Below are 25,019 nucleotides of genomic sequence, written 5' to 3'. Positions count from 1 at the left end.
CTTACTCTTATGTCTGTCCTTTTATTTAATATTAGCACTTGTTATTGCTAGTTTTCTTTCAGCAAAGTCTTTTTAAACATTTTCATTAACCCATCTCATTCAAAGCACCAACTCCTGTGAACTGCAGGGCTAGCCTCTTCCATCTCATTAAAGCCTTTCTCACTGGTCTACCTCGCCTTCTCCATCTGCCTACTCTCTGTGTTTTCTGTCTTTGCTTCTTGCGTTGTTGCCGCAATGTGATTAACCAAGTTGCACAAAACAAACTTTGATCACCTATGAAAACAGAAGGGTTTACAGATACATTTTCTTAAAAGCGTCATGGGGGTTGCAGAGTAACTTTGCCTCTTACCTCTGTTCATGTTTATGCATGAGTGCATACGGCAGCTTGCCAGAAGTGCATATGAAAAGGTGCCGTATTGTGTAACAGCACCTTGCTATATTGTTGCATTTTTCATGCTTCCAGTCTTAGTAACCAGACGGTTTCGCTGCCCATCACATATGCTGGTACAAATTTTCAACACGAATAGCATTGTGCAGTGGGGTGTCATTTCCTGTCTGACGCTTTCATCGTTACAAAAACATTTTTCAGTGAATGGAGCCCAGCAAAGCAGCACACTGAGAGATTTTGCAACTTTCACCATTTATTACTTCACCAATGTCATTGTCTGAATCTGGCCGTCACTATGCCGACGGCTTGTGAATTAAAAAAATTGCCTCAATAAGACACATGCAACTTTACTCAGCATATTTTAGTAGAAACAATGCTAGCAGAGCTATTCAGGGTGAATAATTGTGCTTACATTTGTGTTACTTGCCCAGTCAGATAAACAAATAAAACAATGGCTACGGCATGACTGCGATTTCAAGTGCAGACTGCAAACAGTGCTTTTTAAGTGTGTCCTCGACTGCTGCTATTAATAGCTATCCAAATGAGTTTTCTGGGCCTCACTAAGCTAATGATGTTTGATAATTTTTCTCTTAGTCGCATTGTTTGCCTGGGCCAGATAACCAAAATAAACAATACAACCACATAATGATGCTTTGGCATGGAAGCTGCTAACAGTGGCTCTCAATTTCACGTTGACTACTGCTGCTTCACCTACAATGGCTACGCATGACTGCGCTTTGAAATGCAGACTGCTAAAAGTGCCTTTCAAGCTTGCCCCTGACTGCTGATATCTCACCAAAGGGGTCTATCAAGCTTGACGGTGGTTGCCCAAATGAGTTTTGTGGGCTTCACTAAGCTAATGATGTTTGATAATTGTTCTCTAATTTGCATTATTTGCCTGGGCCAGATAGCCAAAATAAACAATGCAACCACATCATTATGCTTTGGCATGCAAGCTGCCAACAGTGGCTGTCAATTTCGCGTTGTTTACTGCCGTTTCACCAACAATGGCTATGACATGACTGCGCTTTGAAGTGCAGACTGCTAATGGTGCCTTTCAAGCATTCCCTCGACTACTGTTATTTCATCACAGGGCCCGTCATGCTCGATGGTGGCTGCCCAATAGAATATTTTGGGCCTTCTGATCACATTGGCATTATTCATCTCAACAGGCTGGAAAGAACAGTAAGGGCAGCATAACTACTTGGAAGCAGGCCACCTAACAGGGCATGTCACTCTGCATTGCTCTTATTTGTTCAAGTGGCTTGATGAAATTAACAATGACTGTGCGGTGGAGTAAACCGAGCCAACGGTGTGTTTTTGTTATTGCTTGGCTGCATGTATTGGCATTTAGCGGCATGTAAACCTTGACGATGGCTCCAACACGACTGCAATTGTTTTCCTTTCGACATGCAGGCTGCCAACATTGGCGGTCAATTTCTCCTCGGCTGCTGCCACTTTACCATAGGGCCCGTCAAATCGAGAATGGCTGCCCTAGTGAGCACTTTGGGCCTCACTAAGCTAATGACGTTCATAATCGTTCTCTTGTTCGCATTACTTACCTGAGCCAGATAACCAAAATAAATAATGCAACCACATGAATGTGCTTTGGCGTGCAGGCTGCTAAGAGTGGCTGTCAATTTCACGTTGACTACTGCTTTTTCATGTCAAGCTGGACAGTGGCTGCCCGAATGAGCATTTCGGGCCCTGCATAGTTATTCAGGTCTAATAACTATTTGCATTCAGATTTTCTGACATTTAAGCACGTTTCCATGCAAGTACCTAAATTGTGCATGATCTTTGCAGGACGTTGCTTTTTCAGAATTGAGCTTCCATTAACAGGAATATGTCACCAAATGAACTGCTTATTTATTTGAGAGGTCACAAGAGAATTGTTGGCTGCTGCGAAGCCACTGGCAAAATTTTGGTAGCCCTAATAAGGGCTGTTCTTTCGTTAAAAAGAAGCTGTTATGCTTCGTCGAGTGGCTCAATGCCAGACAGCTCACAGTCAAAGTAGCTTTCTTCAGTGTCATCTTCACCCATTTGGATGATGATAGGTTGGATGTGGTCACTCCCAGACATGTCAAGCCTGAACTTTGCCTCCAGGTCCATCACGTGGGGAATGTTCTTGCTCCAGTCTTCCACCGTTACGTGCTTGATTTTTTCCCCAAGACGTCTTCTGGTCTCGTCCAGCAAGAAGATCTTTCAGCCTTCCGCCCGGTAGCACTCTATGTCACGAAGGTAGCGATTCCGCCATTCAGCGATGTCATCCCGGTCGATAAGCAGTGAATTGCGGCTCCTCTTCTCGTGCTTGAATCTGATCTCGACAAGCAGGTGACGCACAATGCACCGCTTCACTGATGGGAAATCCATACGCTTCGAGAACTCGTTATCTTCTCGACCGTCGGTATCTCGTTGCGGCGAAAGAAATCATGCACACATGACCTCAGCGCGCACAACGTGAAGCTGTCATACTTCGTGCTGCGTCCTCTTTTCTCCGCATTTCGTGGGCGCTTTCGCGAGGGCATAGACATTTTGCCACCCGAAATATGCGACGCTTTGACCTCCCCCATCACGTGGAACACTGTGCTTTCACTGACACCAATCTTGGTTGTATCCTCCATGCTGTGTTCAGGCTCCCTGTTACGCCAATACATGTAGCAGTAGAGGATCATGTTGCGTGAATCGCTATTCAGGATTTGGCCACTCTTGTTTTTCTTGTCAAGGCTCCATGGTGGTGTTGACATCGAGGCGACACAAGGTTCCTTCGGCAACAAGGGATCACATTCCGATGTCACCTCTTTGGGCTCCATGGCGGAAAACTCGCACGAAATGCCTTGCGCGAAGTAGTGAGATTGCAGGCTTGCCAAAAAAAACAGTGGAAGGGGAAGAAAACTTGTAAAAACACAAAACCAAAAATATAAGTTTTATGCTATTTAAACCAAGAGTATTTATTCAAACGAATGAAGCATTTTTGTACCTTTCCTGCCTCGATCGTCTTCTCGCCCCAGGTTTGTAATGGTTTGAAAAAGTGTGCAGTTTTTTTTTTTTAGATACTTGTTCAATAGTAACCTATTCATTTTAAGCTCAGAAAACAAGTAGTAAATGTGCCGTATACATGTAAACTAGTGCAGAAGCCATGCAGACCTGCTCTTTCTACTTTTGTCACTTGCAAGGAAGCTAAAGAGCAGACGACACGCGGCGTATTGGAAGGCACGTGGTTATTTTACTCTCGCGATTCGGCATGTGCTGTAGCACATGAGAGCTCTACTAAACTAGTCATCAAAATACAAAAGTCTTTACTTATACCAATAATTGCGCGTTTCAGAAGCAGGATATTTTTTTAGCGGGACTATATTTAGTCGCGGAGGCAATTGGCTGTCGCGCTTCGGTCATCTGGGCGGGGCTTGCCCTTTTTTCTAAAGTTGTACTAGACTATACAGTCATAGTCGGCCTGCTTACTACAATGCCCGCATGCTGCAAAATTGGTTATAACAATGAAGTCTGGCTGCGGGGTGTCCGTCCCAAAAGGTAATGGAATGTGAAATCCTTTAAAAGAAAGAAATTTGAGCCGCTGCTCCCTCGCCTGCCGCCCTAATGGCTGCCGCATGCTCACACAATAGAAGCTGTTTTCCAGCCTTCTCCAAGCCTCTTGTGCTTCTCCCGTCGCCCTTGCACCCTTCCGAAGATGAATGTGCTGCACCTATAGTTTTATGTTGTGTCACTCTCCAAAACACGAATGGACCGTGCCATCTACGCTGACAGCGCTGTGCTCAGGGTGTCTACCAACCGGGAAAACCGGGAATTCTCAGGGATTTTGAGTAGTCTGGAAAAAGTCAGGGAAAACTCAGGGAATTTGGGCCTCTATCAGGGAGAATTAGCGGCAATGTTATTGAAAGGGTCGAAAGTCGCGGTAATGCTGGCTCGAGTAGCAGAGAGGAATCATAATGAATCGTCTTTGACGCCCTGTCGTCGGCAGGAGGAGTTGCCAGTGTACAGTCAACGAGCGACTTTCCGGATTCCCGATAATTTGGACGGCTTCGCGGCACCGCCACGTACCCCATAGAGTCAACGTATCAGAACGTGTGAAATTTCCGACGCAAGAACTCTTTGCCGTCCGATTTTCCGGACGTTTTGCCGTGACCGCTGGTCCGAAACGGCAATAATCAAAGGCACCACCGCTGCCGTTTTGATTACTTCGCCACCTCGAACCGGCTCTCTTGCACGCAGATCCGCTGGCACCCGTTGCCACCACTGCGGCAACGCTAGGCCTAGCTGCTTCGACGTTCGCTATGAAGCTTCTTGCCGTTGGGTGCCGAGTTTTTTATTGAAAGAATTAGCTGCTGTCAGCAATGGCACGGACTCCACCTTAGTGGTCCTCAGAATTGGCTTAGAAACTTAGAAAACACGGTGCGTTGCATAATGCCGGTTCCCGAAAGTTAGCTTCGCCTCTGTACAGAAATGTTACGTGGTGAAGCATACGCAAAAGTATTGCAGTGAAGCATAACAAGCGTGGGAAGGGGCTATTGCCACGGAAAACAGTATGTATTCCTTAATTATACACACGTGCACCCGGTATTTCCTGTCACAGTACGAGCGCCGATATGCCTAATATGTGTACCGACAGGCCTTCAGAGTGTTTTCGAACGTGCCTGTGGCGGTTTGAGCCCCTAAGGGCAGTAAATGACACGCATTTATTTTTTTCCCACTGGCCGATTTTTCGAACGTTTTCGCGACCCCTAGGGAGTTCGAAAAATCGGCCGTGAACTGTGCAACTGACCAAGATGCTTCAAATGGTCCTTGGGGCGAACGAGTGGCAGAAGGAGGACAAGAACAGAAGTGACCTACGCATTGAGGAATAAACGGGAAAGGAAGCTTGCTGCCGCCGTTTTGAAGGAGCTTGAGCTCAAAAAAAACAAAGTTTTGGCTGATGCCGAGATGCAGGTGTCTCGCATCCAAACCAAAATAAACTCTTTAAAGCAGTGAAACACAACACTCGGGCGTCATGCGCGGGCTGAGAGTATGTCAGGACTGCTGAGGTTGACTTATGAGCTGTTGAGAGAGAATCTCAATTGTGACAGAGTTCGGGCCTCATCCCACTGAGGTTGCTATCAGTTGATAGAAATAGCTCATATTAGAAAATATTTGCTTCTATATGCATCTCCTTTTTATTCGTATTTGATAATGTCCGACCCCATTTGCAATTTTTTTCGAAGACACTTTATTTGCTGTGCATTTTACTAACCCCTGCCTTCTATTCTGTTTTTGAATAACATAAACACTGCTCCTTAGTATTCAAATTGGATTAAGTCGCTTTGTTATTTTTTTCATGTGCTTACTAGAGAGTAACAGCATCAGGCGGTATGGTTTCAGTCCGTCTTGACATAAAACATAGTTCTGCATCACTCAGGGAAATTTGCAATGGCACTCAGGGAAAACCTGGAAAACTCGGGGAATTTGGAAATGTCAACTTGGTAGACACCCTGGTGCTGCTCCCAGATTGCTTGCTGGCCGCTCATTCTGCCAACGTGCCCCCTCAGGGGTTGCAGAATCAAGCATCATTTCCTTCTTTAGATCACTATCATCAACGGAATAAAGGGAGATGCTCATCAAAGCAACTTTTTTATTACTTGTACTAGAGGTTCCAAATTCAGCCAGTTATAGAGTTTGTATGTCATTATGTCAATATGTCATTACTTTTTGTGTAGCTGCTATAGTTTGAGTTATGCGATGCACAAAGGCAGCATATAGTCATCTTTTTGGGCCCTTTTTATGTACTAAATTTTACGAAAAGCATCGTGCTGTAGCTTGTTTAGCTCTTTGTAGATCACAATGTGCTGATATCTAGCCAAACAGCATGTACAGTGCTCACGGAATGAAATAGGACACGGAGCATTTAGTAGAGCCCTACATATGTGCAAAGTACGCGAGAGCACCATGTCATGTCGCTAGGAATTTGGTCACCAAACGTGACGAGGACTCCGGTGTAAGCATTCGCGCCAAAATTACGTCGATGTGACACGAACTGCAGCCGGTTGAAACGAAAGTATGCGCACTACTTAGCCCTAAATTGACGCGTTTCATTCCGTGAGCACTGTACAATTACTGGAACTGTGCAAAAAGATTACAGCATGTAAACTATTTTTTTTCTCGATTCCCTGAAATCCAACTTTGTACTTTTGCAACTACTTGTGAACAACTAATTTCAATTAAGTATCAGCACTGTACGTCTCTTTATGAGTATGCATGCCAAATTCATTAGTATAAGGCAATTATAAATGTACAAGGTTATTTTCGTGCGATTGTGAAAAAAGAAGTTAGTTGTGAAGTGTCTTAATTTATTTTTGCATAGTTGCAGTCCTAGGTGCAGACTACGGGGGTGGCTTCGGGGCCTGAGCCCCCTCTAAACTTTTCCGGGAAGCAGGGAAATGCAGAGCCCCCCCCCCCCCCCCCGATGTTGAAGTCTGCCGCCTCCCACATAAAGTGAATAGTGAATACCAGAGTTTTGTCACCTGCATCATTTGAAGTTTCTTTTGACTTACCTTGACCTTTTCACTTAAAATTTTATTGCGGCTAATAGCTTACTGCATCATTGTTTGCACGACCATGCACGGACTTTAATTCATACTTTTGCTTGGTTTCTGCAAATCCTGACAATAGGAGGACATTAGAAGCACCATTGGCGGCTGCCTCGTCTGTATTTTCTCACTTCAACATTGTTTGAAGTTTCCCCTGTAAGCACCATACACATATACAATATATTTAAATATATACAAAGGACAAAGTTTATTACATCTTTGAAAGAGAAAGAGGGAGCCCATTAGAAATTATTTGTAAACGTATGGATAGCCTATGCCTAGAGAATGAATTTGTTGCTTTATGCATACCTGCCGACTCTTCCGAATTTTCCGTAACATGTACGAATTTCGAGCAGTCTTACGATTTTACAAATCTTGCTTGAAATTTTACGGAAAAAATTTTATTTGCGAAAAAAGTGCGAAAATGTAGTAAAACTACATCCTGGTACCATGCGCCGCCACGAGAGTGCAATACATGTGTGGTATAATCATCAGCAGCTGCAAGGTTGTAGTGACTTCTGTTGTCTACTAGGAAGGTCACAAATCCATATCCAAAACTCGATAGTGCCGATAGCGCCTCTAGCACCTCCGCAAACCTGTTGCCGTAGTTTCCATGCTGTTGCCTTTGTTCACGCGGGCGCGCTGGTTTGGACTTCAATCAGCTTCAGTCATTGCAGTGTTGGCCTCGCGTTTTGTGCGACTAGCTGCCGTGTTGGTTGCACTGCGATTCCGGCCTTCGCAGTGCAGTGGCGACTCGAAGCCCTGACAGTACTTCCAAGTGTTTTTGTAATCGCACATGGCAGAATTTTCGTGCTTCGTGCCGCCGAAGAAAGGGGAGAAGTTCGGATTCTGCACCACGTGTGCCTGTGATGTGAACATTTTGCATGGCGGCAAGTCTGAAATTAAGGTCCACATTGTTTGGAAGAAGCATCAGGGATACGTGCGAGCTGCGGACAGCCAGCCAGGCCTAGCAAGCTTTGTACGCAGCGATGACGACCTTGGTCTGATTCGGGCAGAATGTCTCTTCACGCATTTTTAGTTGAACACAACATCCCGCTGAGTGTCGGCGATTATGCCGGACTGCTTTTCTGGAAGATGTTCAAGTGCAAAGAAGCGAAACGATACGCCTGTGGACGAACAAAGACGACGTTAATTGTTCGGGAAATGGCCGCCAATGCGGAGACTGCTTTGCTGGATGCCCTAAAATGGCAAATATTCTCGATCGTTGTGGATGGCAGTAACAATAGGAATGCGCAGCTTTACCCTATTGTTGCGACATATTTCGTTAAAGAAACGAGTAGAGTCGAAAGCCGTCTTCTTTGCCTCGGGACAGAGGAAGGGGACGCGACGGGTCACAAGATTGCAAATCTGGTTCTGGACGAGATAAAGCCTCGCAATTTGCCTGTTGGAAACCTGTTGGCTATGTGTTCGGACAATGCCAAATTTGTGATCACCAAGAAAAACGGTGTTTCTACTGTATGAGAGAGGCTCAACCAGGTTTGATAGGGGTTGGTTGCCCGTGCCATCTCATCAACTTGGCCGCCCAAAAAGGAGCGTCACGTCTTCCTGTAAAGGTAGATGAGGCTTTGGTTGACATTTTTTTTTACCTAGAGAAAAGCTCAAAATAAAAAGATAGACTTAAAGAGTTCCAAAAAATGCATGATGCCGAGGTCAGAAATATGTCAAAGCATTCGCCGACGTGTTGGCTGTCGTTGGGAAAGTGTTTGTAGAGGCTGCTCGACCAGTGGAAACCACTACTCAGCTTTTTTTTTTTTATCTGAAGCAAAGCAGTGCAACAAGCAGAGCTTGTTTTTGGAGTCATACCCAATTCCAAAGACTTCCTCACAAACCCACAAGAACCCTGCACTGACCCCAAAGTCTGCTACGCATCTTAACAAGACTGCTGCAGGCCTCGAGAAAAAAAGCACCGACAGCGATGAACTCTCGCTAAAGAGGAAAGGAGCTCATTCTTGACCTCAACCAAAAATTATGCAGATCCTACGCACTGTGGGAATCGATGTAAGCGAAGCTTTCCGTGCTGGATGCTTTGATTGATGATGATTAGCGGTGATGTTGATGGTTAAAGCTTAATTTCTCCAACATTAGGGTAACACGAGAGTGGTGAGTTGATGTTTAACATTACCTTGCGTGCACCACTGCTGTTTGTCTGCTTAGTACACAGAACACACAGGGACAAATGTTTTCTTGAGGCATTGTTGTGCACCATAGTTTATAACCTCTGAGAGGGTTGAGCATTGTCATTTCCTCACGTGGCACATCGCATTGTGGCAGAAGCATTAAACAGGAATTGGATTATGGGGCTGTACGCTCCAAAACAACACTCGGATTATGAGGCAAGCCGTAGTGGTAGACTCTGGATTAATTTTGACGCCGTGATGTTCTTTAACATGTCCCAAAATCTAAGTGCACGTGCGTTTTCTGTTTCGCCCCCGTCGAAATGCGGCTGCTGCGATTGGTATCAAATCCACGACCTCTAGCAGTGCCATAGCTGCAAAGCTAATGCTGCAGGTATAGAAGTGTTGATTTGACGGTGGACCGCTTCTGTAGCATCTCCTGGGGCCTGCGGTGCGCTTTAATTAATGTGGCTCTGCTTCTGCATGGCCTGCGTAAGTTGCCCGCTTCACATATTTGCATGGCGCTTATTTTTCAGATTTAGCAGCAATGTACTGTACCGTACCTTGGAACTTAAGCTTATCCTCTGTCCCCGCAACCGCTGTTGTACAGTAGGGGGGTTTCCTTGCCTTCTCACACCACCTCCCTCCTCTCTTATATGGGAACTACCTCTTCTCCTCCCTCTCCTTCTCCTCTACACAGTTCTATAATATCTGCGTCCACTTTGGCCTCGTACGTTACTAAAAAGGGAAGCGCTGCAGTTCCTGCAGTGCTTCTGAGGGGTGTCATGGATAATTACAGCTGTCAAGCGGCTAATGTGGTGACTGCCAGGGAGTTCCAGAGGGCATTGCGCACATTCGACGCGGTGGGGTGAAAGCGAATTTCTCATCTATATACTTGTGCCTCTCATCTATATACACGCTCTGAACCCCCCCCTCCTCCCGACGCGATGCCGCGTGCTTGACAGCAGCAGCCACAGCAGCAGCAGCAGCAGTGGGAATGTCGAAGGAAGAGGTAAAGAAACCTTCGCTTTAAAAAACTGAAACTTCATACCAAGGATTCTGGGGAAGCCAGCCACGTGACCCGTGAGGAGAGCTTGTTTTATTTTTTTCATCGGAGCTAAACAGGGCATACTGTCTTGTTCACCAAAATGTTATACTGCTTTTTGAGAAGGCAAAGTGCCTTCTTCAGGCACAGGCTCCTCAGATTCATGTACTGAGTGAGGGGCCTCTTGAACTGTCTTTTCGAGGATCTCCTGGTTAGATTTGTGTGCCCAGGGGTATCAAGGCACGTCATTCATTGCTGGGAATTGACTGTGGAGCTGAAGAGAACCCGAAAGGTGAAGAAGACATAGTCATTGGCAGCACAACCTACTCTGTGGTTGGGACACTGAGCTGCATTGAGAGAGAGCAGTTCTTTGCTGTACGTCTGTACTTAACGGCAGCATGCGATTACATTCGCCACTAATTCCCGCTAGAAGACTTCAATCTCAAGGTGGCTGAAGTTGCTCAAGTACAAGCTCTGGAGACTGCTTCATTCAACAGCGTACGTCATTTTATTATGGCGTTCCCTGCTGAGTGGTGGCCTTCCCCAGCAGAGTGGCGAATCAAAAGAAGCATATTGCCAGCCGACATATTGAATGAGCCAAAGTGCGACGTGCAGTGGTTGTAATTAGGAAGCGTTCGAAGTGTCGACGGATCGCTCAGGCTCCACAGAATTTCAATGGTTATGCTGGGTATTCTCTCCATTCCCCACAGCAATGCTGAATGTGAGAGAATGTTCAGCACTGTGAACAAAAATTTTACGGAGTTTCGGTCATCTCTGTGTGAGAAAACACTCGAAAGTCTGCTGATGGTCAAGGGGCACCAGAGGGGTACTTGCTTTGAGCAAACCTACACGGAGAAGTTTCTGAAGCAGGCAAAGTCGGCAACAGCAAAATCATTGAAAAAATAAATTGTGTGCCCCAGTGGAGCTTTCGCTCTTTACTCTCCAAGACGCGGATTTCACTTGCGGTTGTGAAAACATGAGTAAGCATGTCGCAAAAGGTAAATCCCTTAAAAAAAGTGCTGCCACGCGCACTATCCTCCCCCCCCCCCCCCCCTGCCGCTGCAATAGTTTTATGAATTTCCAAATCTTCTGGTTGGCAGGTATGGAATCATGCACACACTGACAGCATTGCCTTGTTGTTCGTTGTATATTACCAAACAACAAAAAATGCATGCTTTGTGGCAAATTCACATTGCTCTAGCAGGACCTGTTCAGGCAAGTTGGGTAGCTGCAAAGGTTCAACTTCCTTATTGCACTGGTGTTTAAGTGGCAAGATAGCCGAATTGTGTTGCTCAATGCATGATTTATTTCTTTTCAGGAGTTGTGTTTGTATAGTTAAACCTCTCATCATTATCATTAGCAGCCTCTTTTCTGTCCACTGCAGGACGAAGGCCTCTCCCTGCAATCTCCTATTACCCCTGTCCTGCGCCAGCCAATTCCAACTAGCCCCTGCAAATTTTCTAATTTCATTGCTCCACCTAGGCTTCTGTCGTCCTCGATTGCATTTCCCTTCTCTAGGTACCTATTCTGTAAGCCTAATGGTCCAATGGTTATCGAACCTGCGTATTACATGACCTGCCAAGCTCCATTTTTTTCTCTTAATGTCAATTAGAATATCGGCTATACCCGTTTGCTCTCTGATCCAAACCTCTCTCTTTCTGTCTCTTAACGTTATGACTAGCATTCTTTGTTCCATCGCTCTTTGCGCGGTCCTTAACTTGTTATCAAGCTTCTTTGTCAGTCTCCAAGTTTCTGCTCCATATGTCAGCACCGGTAAAATGCACTGATTGTACACCTTCCTTTTCAATGATAATGGTAAGCTTCCAGTCAGGAGCTGACCATGTCTGCCATATGCGCTCCAACCCATTATTATTCTTCTGTGAATTTCCTTCTCATGGTCAGGGTTCCCTGTAATTGATTGACCTAGGTAAACATACACCTTCACAGACTCTAGAGGCTGACTGGCGATCCTGAACTCTTGGTCGCTTGCCCGGCTATTCATGATTATCTTTTGTCTTCTGCATATTAATGTTCAACCCCACTCTTACACTCTCTCCTTTAAGGTCCTCAATCATTTGTTGTAACTCGTCTCCAGTGTTGCTGAACACTGGAGACGAGTTAATGAAAAAAAATTGGCACTCTACCTCCAAACATTGAAATTTTGTTTCTTTGAAATAACCTATATTTGGCCCCAGATATTTCAGGAATTATTTGTGCATGGGAGATGCTCCACCCCCATCCCCAAGTAAGTGCGAACATTGTTAGCATTGGCTGTGCAGCATGCACAGTCCTATATCCACATGGTTTTGACATAGTGCGTTTAGGCATATCTTAATAAAGCGAAAATGAGACATCCACATGAAAGTAGCTAAGTGCTAGAAAGGTTCAGTTGTTGTTATTCAGTTGATTCTGCACTTCGCAGGCTGTCACGGTGCTCACCAGCTTAAACATTGGCACTGTATTGAAATTAATTTCCTGGCACCTCATGGCTTTTCTTGTTGCACTATAGGTTGAGGCCTAAATTACACTTTGTTTTACTGACATCAAGTTATAAAAATTAAAATAATTAATTACATTGATGGTCAACAGATTGGCATTTAACTGTTCAATCATGGACAAGCATAATGCGAGCAAATTAAGGTTAACCAGGATGTGTCCTTTCAGTTACACTTTTGCCATTTTGAGTGTTGGCATGATTTTGGCTTGTGGGCTTAGGTTAGGGCTTACATAACCTTTATTGACTGAGTGCATAGTGGTGCAAAAAAAGACTGTTGAGTATTCACAGTAGAACTCACTTAAAACAACCTCATGTTTAGCAATATAATTCCACAGCTACCAAATTCTTTACAAGTGGGAAAATGCCGATTAAGAAGGGGTCAGGCAAGGAGACAGAATCTCTGCAATGCTATTATGCTTTGAAGAATTATTCAACCTGATATACTGGAAAGGTAGATTACTGTATTTGCACAATTCTACCGCACCACTGATTGTAACGTGCAGTTATGTTACCACCCAAATATAAAAAAAAAAAAACTTGGTGCCTATTCTAACGTGCACATCAACTAATGAAACCTGAGTCGACGTGTACCGTGCTGAAACAACCTGATAGAACATACAAAGGCGCACAGACATATGCACACTGCTGAACCTTGGCAGCTAGTCGCTATTGGAGTCCAACGACACCACATTTTCGGTGCCTGCCGACCACAGAAAGAAAACACACACAAACATGCACATACACATGCACACATGCGCATACCTGCCAACCCTCCCGATTCGCCCGGGAGACTTCCGATTTTTTACTGAACTTTCCGATTATACGATCACTGTCTTATATCTCCCGAAAAGTGGTCTCTGTTCGCGCAATAATGGTTTTTGCGAAATCGGCACCACGGAATCTACAGCCACATCGTATAATGTACAGTGAGGGTTACATTCTTGGCACAGTGTCGGCACACTGTCGCCTATTGACGTGTCCAGTGCTACTAATGTGAAATATCACCGAAGTGTAAGCACTTATCTTTGGATGTGGTCAACTGAGAATACGGCCCAAGTTTGTAAACAAGCCGGTGTGCACACATACGCTTGCCTTTTACCTTGACAGTCCGTATGTCAACCATTGTCATGCTCTCACTAAAGATGGATGAAAGTACAGTTGATGCATGCACCGAATCTTCATCCCCTGACAACATAACAGAAGCCGACCCTGCTGTGATAGCTGAATGATCGTATGTCTTTTCGCAACAGTCATTGTCTGAAAATTTGTTGCCACCCTCGTTGGCACAGACATCAAGAGCGAACTTTGCACCACTTGAAACTTCTTGTAGAAGTTTCGCGGGACAGTGCCACTGCCTAACACACAAATTAACAAACACTCGATGTGTGGAACTCGCACGGAAAATATTCAATGCTGCCTTTACAACTTAGCCTCTTGGCTTGGCTTGTCCTGAGGTTTAGCTGCGGTTGGCAGCTACTGGATCAACTAACCTCGCTAGTTTCAGTTTCGAGAAGGCACCTGCAACAAATCAAAACAAATAATCACGCACTTTTATCAACATTCAAGTGCCAAGAAAATTCCATTGTTGTAACCATGTTGCATGAAAAACACAGAGGGGACAAGCATTGGAACATGTTAATTACATATAGAGCAGTACAGTTGAAGCTACTTATAGCATTATCGATTTTAACAATACTCGGATGTGACGGGAACTTTGGTAAAATTACTTACTACACTCTTGTAATGTTGCATTATTGGCTTTAACAATGAAATCTGGCTACTGGGTGTCTGCGCCAAAAAGAAAAGGAATGGGAAACCGTGGAAAAGGAAATTTTAGAAAATGCAGCGGAACCTATCTCATGATAAATGTTGACTAATGCGATTAACAATATAGCAAAGAAGTAACACAACATATTGCCACCATAGAGATGCGCCATATACGGGACATGTGTGCAGCGTAACTTCTCTGTCGAACTTCCCTCTGGACATTAATCGCCGCTACCACAAAGTGCACGCATGGCGCTTGTGGGAATATACATGCACAGCTGTTTGTCTGAATAAATATGACGCTGTTTCGATTCTGCCCAAGCACAGGATAACTCTTTAGCGATTTTTTCTTTTTTTTTTTTTTTTTTTTTTTTTTTTTTTTTTTTGCCATTGATGAGTGGCATATACATAGTGACATACATTGGCATTGAAAAGGGTCATTGAAGAGCGGCGCATACGCAGTGACCATAGTTGGCATCAGCAACATTCACTGAAGAGCGGCAAATAAGTAGTTGCACATACCAAGTAACACAAGTTGGTGGTAAATGGGTTTCCTGATGAGTGGCACGTACCCAGTCACCGAAAATTTTCTGGCAGTTGGTTTCGAACTTGGTTTGCTCAGCGCAGCAGCCTGAGGCTCTAACCCTCTTACTATGGACTGCACAGTGACCCTGGTTGGCGGTAATACGTTTTGAGACGTAATATCGTTGTAATGAAAGACTTGTGGTTATAAGCCAGTGGACAAACCTAAAAATGAAAATGACTTACCTTGGCAGTAGACGCATATGCAGACAAGCATACTCTCAAATAAAAATGTTTCACTCACTTTAAAGCTGCTTTATTTGAAGAAATCGGTGATTTTCTTCTGGCGCTTGCAGCATGCACGACCGATTAGGAATACTCACCTGTACAGTACCCAGAGGATTCAGGATACCTCAGTTAGAAACAGTAATGAACAGGACACAGGAACTCCTCCGATAACTAGCGATGAGGTCAGAAGGACCTTGCGAGACGTAAAACGAGGAAAAGCGGCAGGAGAAGATGGAATAAGAGTCGATTTAATCAAAGATGGTGGAGACATAATGCTTGAAAAACTGGCAACTCTTTATACGAAGTGTCTATCGACTGCAAGGGTCCCACAAAACTGGAAGAATGCAAACATTATACTAATCCACAAAAAGGAAGACGTTAAAGAATTGAAAAATTATAGGCCCATTAGCTGACTCCCAGTATTATATAAAATATTTACCAACATAATCTCCAATAGAATATAAGGGTAACACTGGACTTTAAGTCAACCAAGGGAACAGGTTGGTTTCAGGAAGGGATACTCTACAATGGATCGCATCCATGTCACTAATCAAATCCGCAGAGTACAATAAGCCTCTCTATATGGCTGTCATAGATTACGAAAAGGCATTTGATTCAACAGAGATACCAGCAGTCATAGAGGCATTACGTAATCAAGAAGTGCAGAACACTTACGTAAATACCTTGGAAAATATCTACAGAGCTTCTACAACTACTTTAATTCTACACAAGAAAAGCAGGAAGATACCTATAAAGAAAGGGGTCAGACGAGGAGACACAATCTCTCCAATGCTATTCACTGTGTGCTTAGAAGTAGTATTCAAGCTATTAAACTGGGAAGGCTTAGGAGTAAAGATCGACGGCGAATACCTCAACAACCTTCGGTTTGCCGATGATATTGTTCTATTCAGCAACACTGCAGACGAGTTACAACAAATGATTGAGGACCTTGACAGGGAAAGTGTAAGAGTGGGGCTGAAGATTAATATGCAGAAGACAAAGATAATGATTAATAACCTGGCAAGGGAACAAGAGTTCAAGATCGCAATTCAGCCTCTAGAGTCTGTGGAGGAGTACGTTTACCTAGGTCAACTAATCACGGAACCCTGACCATGAGAAGGAAATTCACAGATGAAAAAAGATAGGTTGAATCGCATACGGCAGACATGGACAGCTCCTGACTGGGAGCTTACTGTTATCATTGAAAAGGAAAGTATACAATCAGTGCATTTTACCGATGCTGGCATACGGCGCAGAGACTTGGAGGCTGACAACGAAGCTTGAGAACAAGTTAAGGACCATGCAACGAGCAATGGAATGAGAACTGATAGGTATAATGTTAGAAGACTGGAAGACTGTGGTGGGGATTAGAGACCAAACAGGGGTCCCCTGTATTCTAGTTGCAGGGGTGGGAATCCGGTGCCAATTGCGCTATTTTGATACTCATGCAAATTGCTGCGGCAAATTGAGCCAAAAGTGGAAAAATGAATGAAAATGTGCAACACTGCCAAAACAGCTTTGGGAGCGTTCGCCCCGGCAGGTGTCAGCGAATGATCTTCAGTGCAATACAGGGTGTTATGTGGTTGGGTACGGAGGTTTTGTAAATGTAGCTTTCATATTCTGTCTTCCACTGGGCATCAGCAGCTGCATCCAATTGGGCCCCCTGAATAAAAGTAGAGGTAGCGCCATTCTTTTATCTTGCCGCCCAAGCCCACGAGTGAGGGCAAGCGAGGAGGTCGTGGTTTTATCCGTGCCTCCCTGTTGGATGAGGTTAATCATGTGGTTGTGCTGGTGCTGCTTCTGCAGAAACAAGCATGGAAGCATCTGCGTGCTGCTGGCTGTGCGTTTTGTTTTTGTTGTTTTGTTTTTACTCATGCCAGCACCATGACAGTTGCTGTTGATCGTGACGCACAGCCCCATGATCATAGTAGTTGGGGTGATCGTGAATCCTGATATTGCTATGATTGCAGTGCTGTGCAGTGTAATTACCATGATCAAAAAGAGCAAGCAGGGTGTGAGTAATAAGGGAAGTCATGTGTGGTTAGGGGACTCTGAGAAGGAGGGGCCAGGAGAGGAGGAATGTCGCTGCCTTTAATTTATTCAGAGAGGGCTTATACCAAATCACTCATTGTAAACTCCAGATGTCGTGGAGCTTCTTGCGAGTCTAGTGAGTGGCAAAACATAATCAGTGAGGTGCAGAATCTTGGTTTGAGGCAGTTGATGCTGGTACAGTACCTAGAAATGTCTTCGAATAAACCGCTGTAGTGCTCATTAGTCCGAGCTTCCTCACATCTTATAAAACACCTCCGGTCACTTGACCAGCATTTAGAAGAATAGTATGAAAAAATGCCTTTCGACTGCTTTTAAACTCTTCTTCAATGCTGCAGAATGCACTTTTTTGTCATTGTTGCCCCTATTCAATCATATTAATGCTCTAAATTAAAATGTGTATGCTCCAGACTGTTCCAAAATCTGAATTTGTTGGCTCCACACTGCTCCGGAATGGAGTTTTACCTGCTCCAAAAATTTCTTCAAGGTTTTTACCCCTGTAATAGGGATCAAGAGGAAGAAATGGAGTTGTGCAGGTCATGTAATGCATGAGCAGGTAATCTATTACAGATCGGGTGCTGAGAGAAAAAGAGTTGCGGACAGCAGAGAACTATGCAGTGGGGACAAATTATGAAATCTGCAGGCCTAAGATGGTGCAGGTGATGATGGTAGGTAATTGGAGATTGCTGGGAGATGCTTTTGCCCTGCAGTAGACATAAAATAGACTAATGATGGTACTGTGTAACAATTCATTTGTCATAACAACCAAGTTTTGGTAATTCTAGAAATTGGAGAATGTAGCCTTATTTAAATCAGTCCAGATGTAAGAACACTCTGTAAGAGGTATTCCGATTTATACTTTCCTGTTCTTTTATTTATCCACTATACTATTAAGACTACAACACAAATAAGATGTGTAAGCAGTGACCCACTGACTGGGCATGAAATCACACTGTTATCAGAGTGACATTGTGCTGGTGTCTTTCACAGTGTTGCTTGTTTGCTGCAGTTGGTAATTTTGTAGTTGCAGGGATTGGGCCACCTGGATTTCCCAACCTTGGCTTGCCACCACCGCCATTTGGCCCACCACTTGGCTTGCCACCATTTGTGGCCCCCGTCCCAGCTCCTGCAGCATTGCCCAGCTTGCAGGCAGTTGTACCGGCACCTGCTGTGCCAGCAGCAGCAGTGGATCCGGAGCTACGAGAACGAGCCAGCCAGTGGACAGAACATAAGACAGCTGATGGAAAGAGCTACTACCACAATACACGCACGCAGCAGTCCACATGGGACCGGCCAGAGGCCCTTGTTGAGCTAGACAGTGAGTTCCACATTACCGTGGTCCAACTTGATTTGAAGCACATTCTTGTGTTTGCAGTTTCGGTAGTTGCAAGAGCAACAAATAAAACACATACTATATTTACATATGTATAGCCTGCACCCCCACTTTGGAGCATGATAATTTAGAAACATTTAGCATTTGTGTGCATGGCTTCTAGATCGACCATAGATCCAGTGCACTATCGGCGGTGCTGTGGCTTGATTAGCGGCATCGTGCTTTTGGGCGCTTGAGGAGGGCACCGCTGGAAATTGCATGTGTGGATGTTGGATGCGTTGCATGCTGTTTTGTTTGAGGTTATCATCAAGAGCTGCAGAATAATGGGAACGTTGTAACAGTCCAGATGGCATGGAGAATATGAGCGTTGGGAGGGTGTTGATGAGCCGAGCTCGTGAAACAATGCGAGTGGAAGCCACAAGGGCAAGCTATTAAAAATGTTCATGGTCAGCTGGCAGTGGTTGCGTTATTCTGCATAGCAGTTGGAACACAGCCTCAAACCCTAAAAAAAATCTGAAACAAAAAGTGTGATGTTACACAGGTAAATACGGCAACTTCACGGCTCTCGGCACGCTCAGGCTGATATACAGCCATAGTGAGGAGACCTTTGCTAAAAGGTGGTGTGCTGCAGTATTTTGCACTTCCAGCCAACTAGACTTCATTGCTCCCATATCCGGAGTCCACTCAAGTCTCGCTGATACTGAAATGTACATGTGGAAATATATCAAACAATAAACAAATGGTGGTGATTGGAATCGGGCACCATTTGGAAAGAGCTAGGACACTGGATTTTGCTTTAGATGGATGTTACACATGAATTAAATGGTTCTGTTCGAAGTGAAAATTTGCAGCTAGGTGCAGAAAGATGCCAGGGAAAAAAATGAAGGTACTGAAAATATGATTTTCTGACCAAAGTGGTCTCAAATCGTAACTGCCGATGCCAGCTTCATGGTAACTTATTTTTTGTGCTGAAGTGCAAGTTCAAATATAACAAACTACTAATACAGCAACCACTTTTCACTGAACTAATCGGGCTCATTATAAGCAGGTTCGACTGTATTAGTATGCAGTCATCGCTGCATAATCACAGTTAAACCACGATATAACATAGTTGGTAAAATCAGCACTTTACTTCGTTACACTGAAATTTTTGTTGTACGATCGACTTTCATTAATTCGACCCTGACTTCACTGTTAAAATTGGTCGAATTACAAAAAAAAAAGACAGAAAGGACACCAAAACACCGCTAATTCAGTTGGCAATACAGCCGCTGACTGATAATTCAGACACCAATAATTCGGACATGCTTCGTTATTCGAACAGGTCCGTGGCATGGCCACTCACCTCGTAGACTTAATGTATAAGGACAACCGAAATTTTGGGTTTGCGTCACCATGCTTGCAACATGGTGACGCATCCATTGCTTACCTCGGCTGCCTCCGTATTTACAATGGATGCGCATAATGCTGGTTTGCTTAATAAACTTTTGTTTCAGCAGATATCGTTGATAGTGACTTGTGTAAGCTATGGCCACTGCTTCAAAGGACATGTAAACATTCTTGAAGATCAATACGCCTTGTCCAAATGGCGTGAGCAAAGTATAAGGTGCTTGTACTACAAGTGGGACTAGTGATGTATTTCAAGCTGTCCAAACTTTATGCTTATGAATTAGATCGGGGTCAGTGTGTTTGCTCTTCATTCTTTATTGATCAAACACTTTCAAGCCGGCAGCTTTTCATGTTTCTGACTCATTAATGCTTCTCGGTCTGGTTACTATTCGATTGCTTATTTTCTGCCTAATCGCTCGCGGGTGTGCTCTGTTGTGATACATTTGTTCTTGCTGTGACCAAGGGCTTGGAAAGTAGATGTCCTTTACTTTGTATAGTTTGTAGCAAAGACATATTATCGCTGGTCACTTGCTTACTCTGTGGGTTGTCATGAAATGTTCATGTTCAAGTGTTGTGGTTGTAGTCACCGTCACCCATGCTTCGGTGCATTCACTCAAGAGGGCGCCCATTTACATATTCCTGATATGTTGATGATAGAATGGGCGTAAGTTTACGTGTTAATTGTGGATGTGTGTAGATAATGAACCAGAAACTTACTGTGCTAAGAAGCAGCGGAACTCCCTTTGTCACTGTGTAACAAGCAGGCACTCTTGCTAAAGTTCCAGGGTTAAAGTCCTTTCTATGGAGGTTAGCAATAAAATGCTGGAAGTTGAGTGAATTTGTTTATCCTCCAGGAAAGCCGTGCTTTGCGAAGTTTTGGCCACACAAGTAGTCCGGTCCTTATGTAGTAGCGTTTCGTGAACTTGGCCATGCAAATTCATTCCATTCCTTCATTCCGTATTTATCCGAATCTAGGCCGATAGTTTTCTTTTCCTTCAAATAATCATATACCAAACTCTCGGGTCGGCTTAGATTCGAGGATTTCAATAAGCGTGCCAGTTTGTAATCGAAAATGATAGATATGGTGCAGAGCTAGCGCCATCTAGAAAATTCAGTATCGCAGCCGTTACTAGCAGTGCCAGTAGCCAACCAAAGTACAAGAGCGACGTCGCCATTTTGACATGTGTTGTATCGGTATGGTGGCTAAGTATCGGTGTGCAGCATGGCGTTACCGTAATGGTACCAAACAGGCGATGCCAGAAACGAAAAGTTGTGCTCGCCGCAGAGGCATCGTCAAACATTCAAGCAGGCGGGACTTCAGCATTGGTGAGAAAAACGTCCGTCGTTGGAGGGGGCAACTGGGGACGCCTTTTGCTTGTGCTGCAACGAGGAGCTGAGGCACAGCCAGGTGACCAAACACAGCCACTAAAGAGGTCTTGAACGAGGGCCACATCAGAAAATCGGACTCATGGTTGTACCAGAGAATGGAGACACCAGCGATATAGAAGAACACGTTACTCAGTTTCGCAGGGTCGTCCCATTTGTTGTGGGCGCTTACCCTCTCATATGTCGTCAGCCAGTCCTCAACATTGGTGTCGTCTGCACCACTGAAAATGGCAGGGTCGCTGTGGCAAAGCACACCAGAGCACATGATGGACGGAGGAGGCACTTGCTGGGATGTGCTGGGGTGTGTCTTCAGGCTGAGCGTAGGGTACAGGATTAAAGTTCCTGGGTGGATGTTGTAGGCTGAAGCACCCTTCATTCACCACTTTTAAAGGCGTTTTTAGTCGCCGGCATTAGAGACCGACTGCTAGATCAGGGCATGGACGCCCAGCACGAGCGGCATTCATGAGCAAAAGCACTGAAGAGGACGACCCACTAGAAAGCGCTGGAGAAGACGACCCACTATATTGTTCCAATCCTTCTGTACGGTATCAATATTTTAGATTGATATGTGCACTCTACACTGTCCGAAGGCGCTGTGTGCAAAATTTCGTTAAGATATGCTAATTTTACGTGTAAGAAAGTTTGTATGCTACTTATCAAAACTGCCTGAATATGCAAATTGAGAAAAATGCATCTGAAAGTTGTAAACATCTGTATTCATAAAAATACAATCGGAATATTATGAAAATTTTTGGAAAATGAACGCTTTACACAGCCAGCACATTTCGAACTGTCGAGCTCCATATGTTGGCCCAACCTTCCCAGTTACAGATAGCCGACATTCACATAAATTTGCAGTTTTGAGAGCCAACCGCGGCTGATTCAGATTGATTTTTCACCGATTTCTTCTTCGAATTCGGCCTTGGTTCTATCGGGGAATTAGAGTCGAATGTCCAAAAATCATTTAACAATAACTCAAAACAGAAATTTAGCGAAAAACATGATTTGAGGAGCAACTCCCCTTAAACATAAAACAACTTTTTGTTTCCATGTGCTCTCATAATTGGAGGGAAAGTGATTCATTGTCATGCTTTGCAAGAACTTGTTCTGTCACCATCCATGGTCGCCATCTTGTGATGACATAGGCAGTGACGTTGGATAAGCTCGGCTGTTGCGAATGTGGCCAGAGTTTTGATTTCGTATCGGATTGCCTTAACAGGCAATTTTCTTCGTACTAATTTTTTGGAGAAAAACATGAGCATTGGAATTGCGTAAATATAATATATATAATTTCTTGTAAACTACCAATCTTTGTCTTAAAATATTCCTCGAGCTGGCCAAAAATAGGCGTTTTTGATGAGAGATGACGTGTGTTTGCCGCATTCACTGTACCCTAAGTGCAACCAAGACAGATGCTGCCACTTTTGGAGTCTCTGGGATCACCATTTGGGTCACACGTGTGCGTGCTAACCATTCAAGTTTGAATTATCCAGTGAAGGCTAATTTGAAGATCAAAATAACAGAAGTCTGGGCCCTAGAAATGTATGGGTACCAGATTGCACCTCCAGTTGGGATCAAATCAACCGGATTCCAGTTAACGGACGTCTACTTTATCAAATGATTTCAAGATACTTTTTGAGTTTCATATACCCAGGACCAACTGTAGAACAAAGTCTGGCAACAATCTGTAAAAATTTTGAAAACCTTTGGGTGGCGAGCAGGCGTTCTCGTCAGGGATGTGTTTGCATTCCCACATTGTAAACAGTTTGTTTATTGAAAAATAACAGCAACAAAAATGCTTACCTTGTAAAAATAATTATCTTGCATGGTACACTGTGCCAGTATAACATTAAAAAACCTATAAAGGAAGGGGTCACACAAGGAGACACAATCTCTCCAGTGCTGTTCACTGTGTACTTGGAAGAACTGTTCCAGCTATTAAACTGGGAAGGCTTAGGAGTAAGGATAGGCGGCGAATATCTCGGTAACTTTCGTTTGCCGATGACATTGTTCTGTTGAGCAACACTGTAGATGAGCTACCACAAATGATTGAGGACCTTAACAGAGGAAGTGTAAGAGTGGGGTTGAAGATTAATATGCAGAAGACAAAGATAATGATGAATAGCCGGGCAAAGGAACAAGAGCTCAGGATCGCCAGTCAGCCACTAGAGCATGTGAAAGATTACGTTTACCTAGGTCAATTAATAACAGGGAACCCTGATCATGAGAAGGAAATTCATAGAAGAATAAAGATGGGTTGGATCGCATACGGCAGACATTGTCAACTCCCGACTGGAAGCTAACCATTATCGTTGAAAAGGAAGTTGTACAATCAGTGCATTTTACCAGTGCTAACATATTGGGCAGAGACTTGGAGCTCAAGCTCAAGAACAAGTTAAGGACTGTGCAAAAAGCGGTGGAACGGACAATGACAGGCGTAACGTTAAAAGACAGGAAGAGAGTGGTATGGATCAGAGAGCAAACGAGGATAGCCGATATTTTAATCCACATTAAGAGAAAAAAAATTAAGCTGGGCAGGATATGTTAGATAAGGCCATAGGTTAGATAACCGGTGGACGATTAGGGTTACAGAATGGGTGCCAAGAGAAGCGAAGTGCAGTTGAGGACGCCAGAAGACTAGGGGGGGCGATGAAATTAGGAAATGCGCAGGCACTAGTTGGAATCTGTTTGCGCAAGATGGGTAATTGGAGATCGCAGGGAGAGGCCTTCGTCCTGCAGTGGGCATAAAATAGGCTGCTGCTGCTGCTGATAAATGAAAATGCCCTTTTTATTAAGATAGTATGATATTGCAGGATAATATTCAAGAACCCTGCAGTAATTTAAATCCCCTTTTAGTTATTTAGAATAATTTCCAGCGCTCGTCATTTTCACAGATGCAGAATTGTAGCTTGCGACAGCAATGCCTCCAGTGCTTGGTGTAAGGTTATTGAAACATTTTAACAGCCATTCGTGTAAGACACATGTCAGTGTTCAGTATTGTATTTCTGTTCAGCTGGAATGGCTCTATATATCTGTGCCCTGTTGATCATTGAGCTGTTTTTTTTAATTAAGTCAAATGCAGCAAATTATCTGTTGTGCATGTGCGCAGTTTGCAGCAATGTGTTGTGTGCTGCTTTACAGAGGCTCTTGCAGCTGCTGGCACGGCGTCCGATGGCAGTGGCTCTGGAAATGCAGATGCTGCTAAGTCTGGGCCCAACTCTGCAACTGGAGAGCCTCGAAGTGCAGCAGACTCTGCTGCTGCAGATGCAACTCAGACAGACAAATCCACTGGGTCTAAGGTAAGAGCAGTCAAGCCTTTTTTGTGAATTCAAAGAGCAGTTGCACAGAGCCCATGCCTCACGTGGAAAAAAAATTCAGCAGAACCCATCACACGATGACTGTTGACAGTAATGCATTAACATTGAGTCAGTATAGCCACACAACTAGCTATGTGCGAAAAGGGGTTTTTCACTTCAAAGCATGTACAAAGTGAATAGTTATGTAATTGCAATAAATTTGAATTGAAGCGAATATTTGGGACCACTAATACACAACGGAAAAAGTTATGGAGTGAATTACATTGTCTTGTTACAATGATCATTGCTGACTGTTTTATTCAATATATTTTTTTGAACCATTATA

At 44.1% G+C, this 25,019-nt stretch overlaps 1 protein-coding gene across 3 annotated transcripts in view; it reads left to right on the top strand.

The window, feature by feature from the left end:
- LOC126545442 (transcription elongation regulator 1) overlaps positions 1-25,019 on the top strand; it is a 354,732-nt gene that overhangs the window by 139,049 nt on the left and 190,664 nt on the right. For 2 of the 3 annotated variants that reach the window (XM_055061241.2, XM_050193318.3), the window contains exons 7-8: positions 18,294-18,587; positions 24,519-24,676. In XM_055061241.2, the coding sequence (XP_054917216.1) occupies positions 18,294-18,587; positions 24,519-24,676 (452 nt within the window). The remainder of the gene's footprint in view (positions 1-18,293; positions 18,588-24,518; positions 24,677-25,019) is intronic. The other variant, XM_050193319.3, reaches the window with a different exon arrangement.

This window comes from Dermacentor andersoni, chromosome 1 (genome assembly GCF_023375885.2).
Source record: "Dermacentor andersoni chromosome 1, qqDerAnde1_hic_scaffold, whole genome shotgun sequence".
NCBI lineage: Eukaryota > Metazoa > Arthropoda > Arachnida > Ixodida > Ixodidae > Dermacentor > Dermacentor andersoni.
The sequence above is the reverse complement of the archived record's forward strand: the minus strand, read 5'-3'. Positions and strand labels throughout refer to the sequence as shown.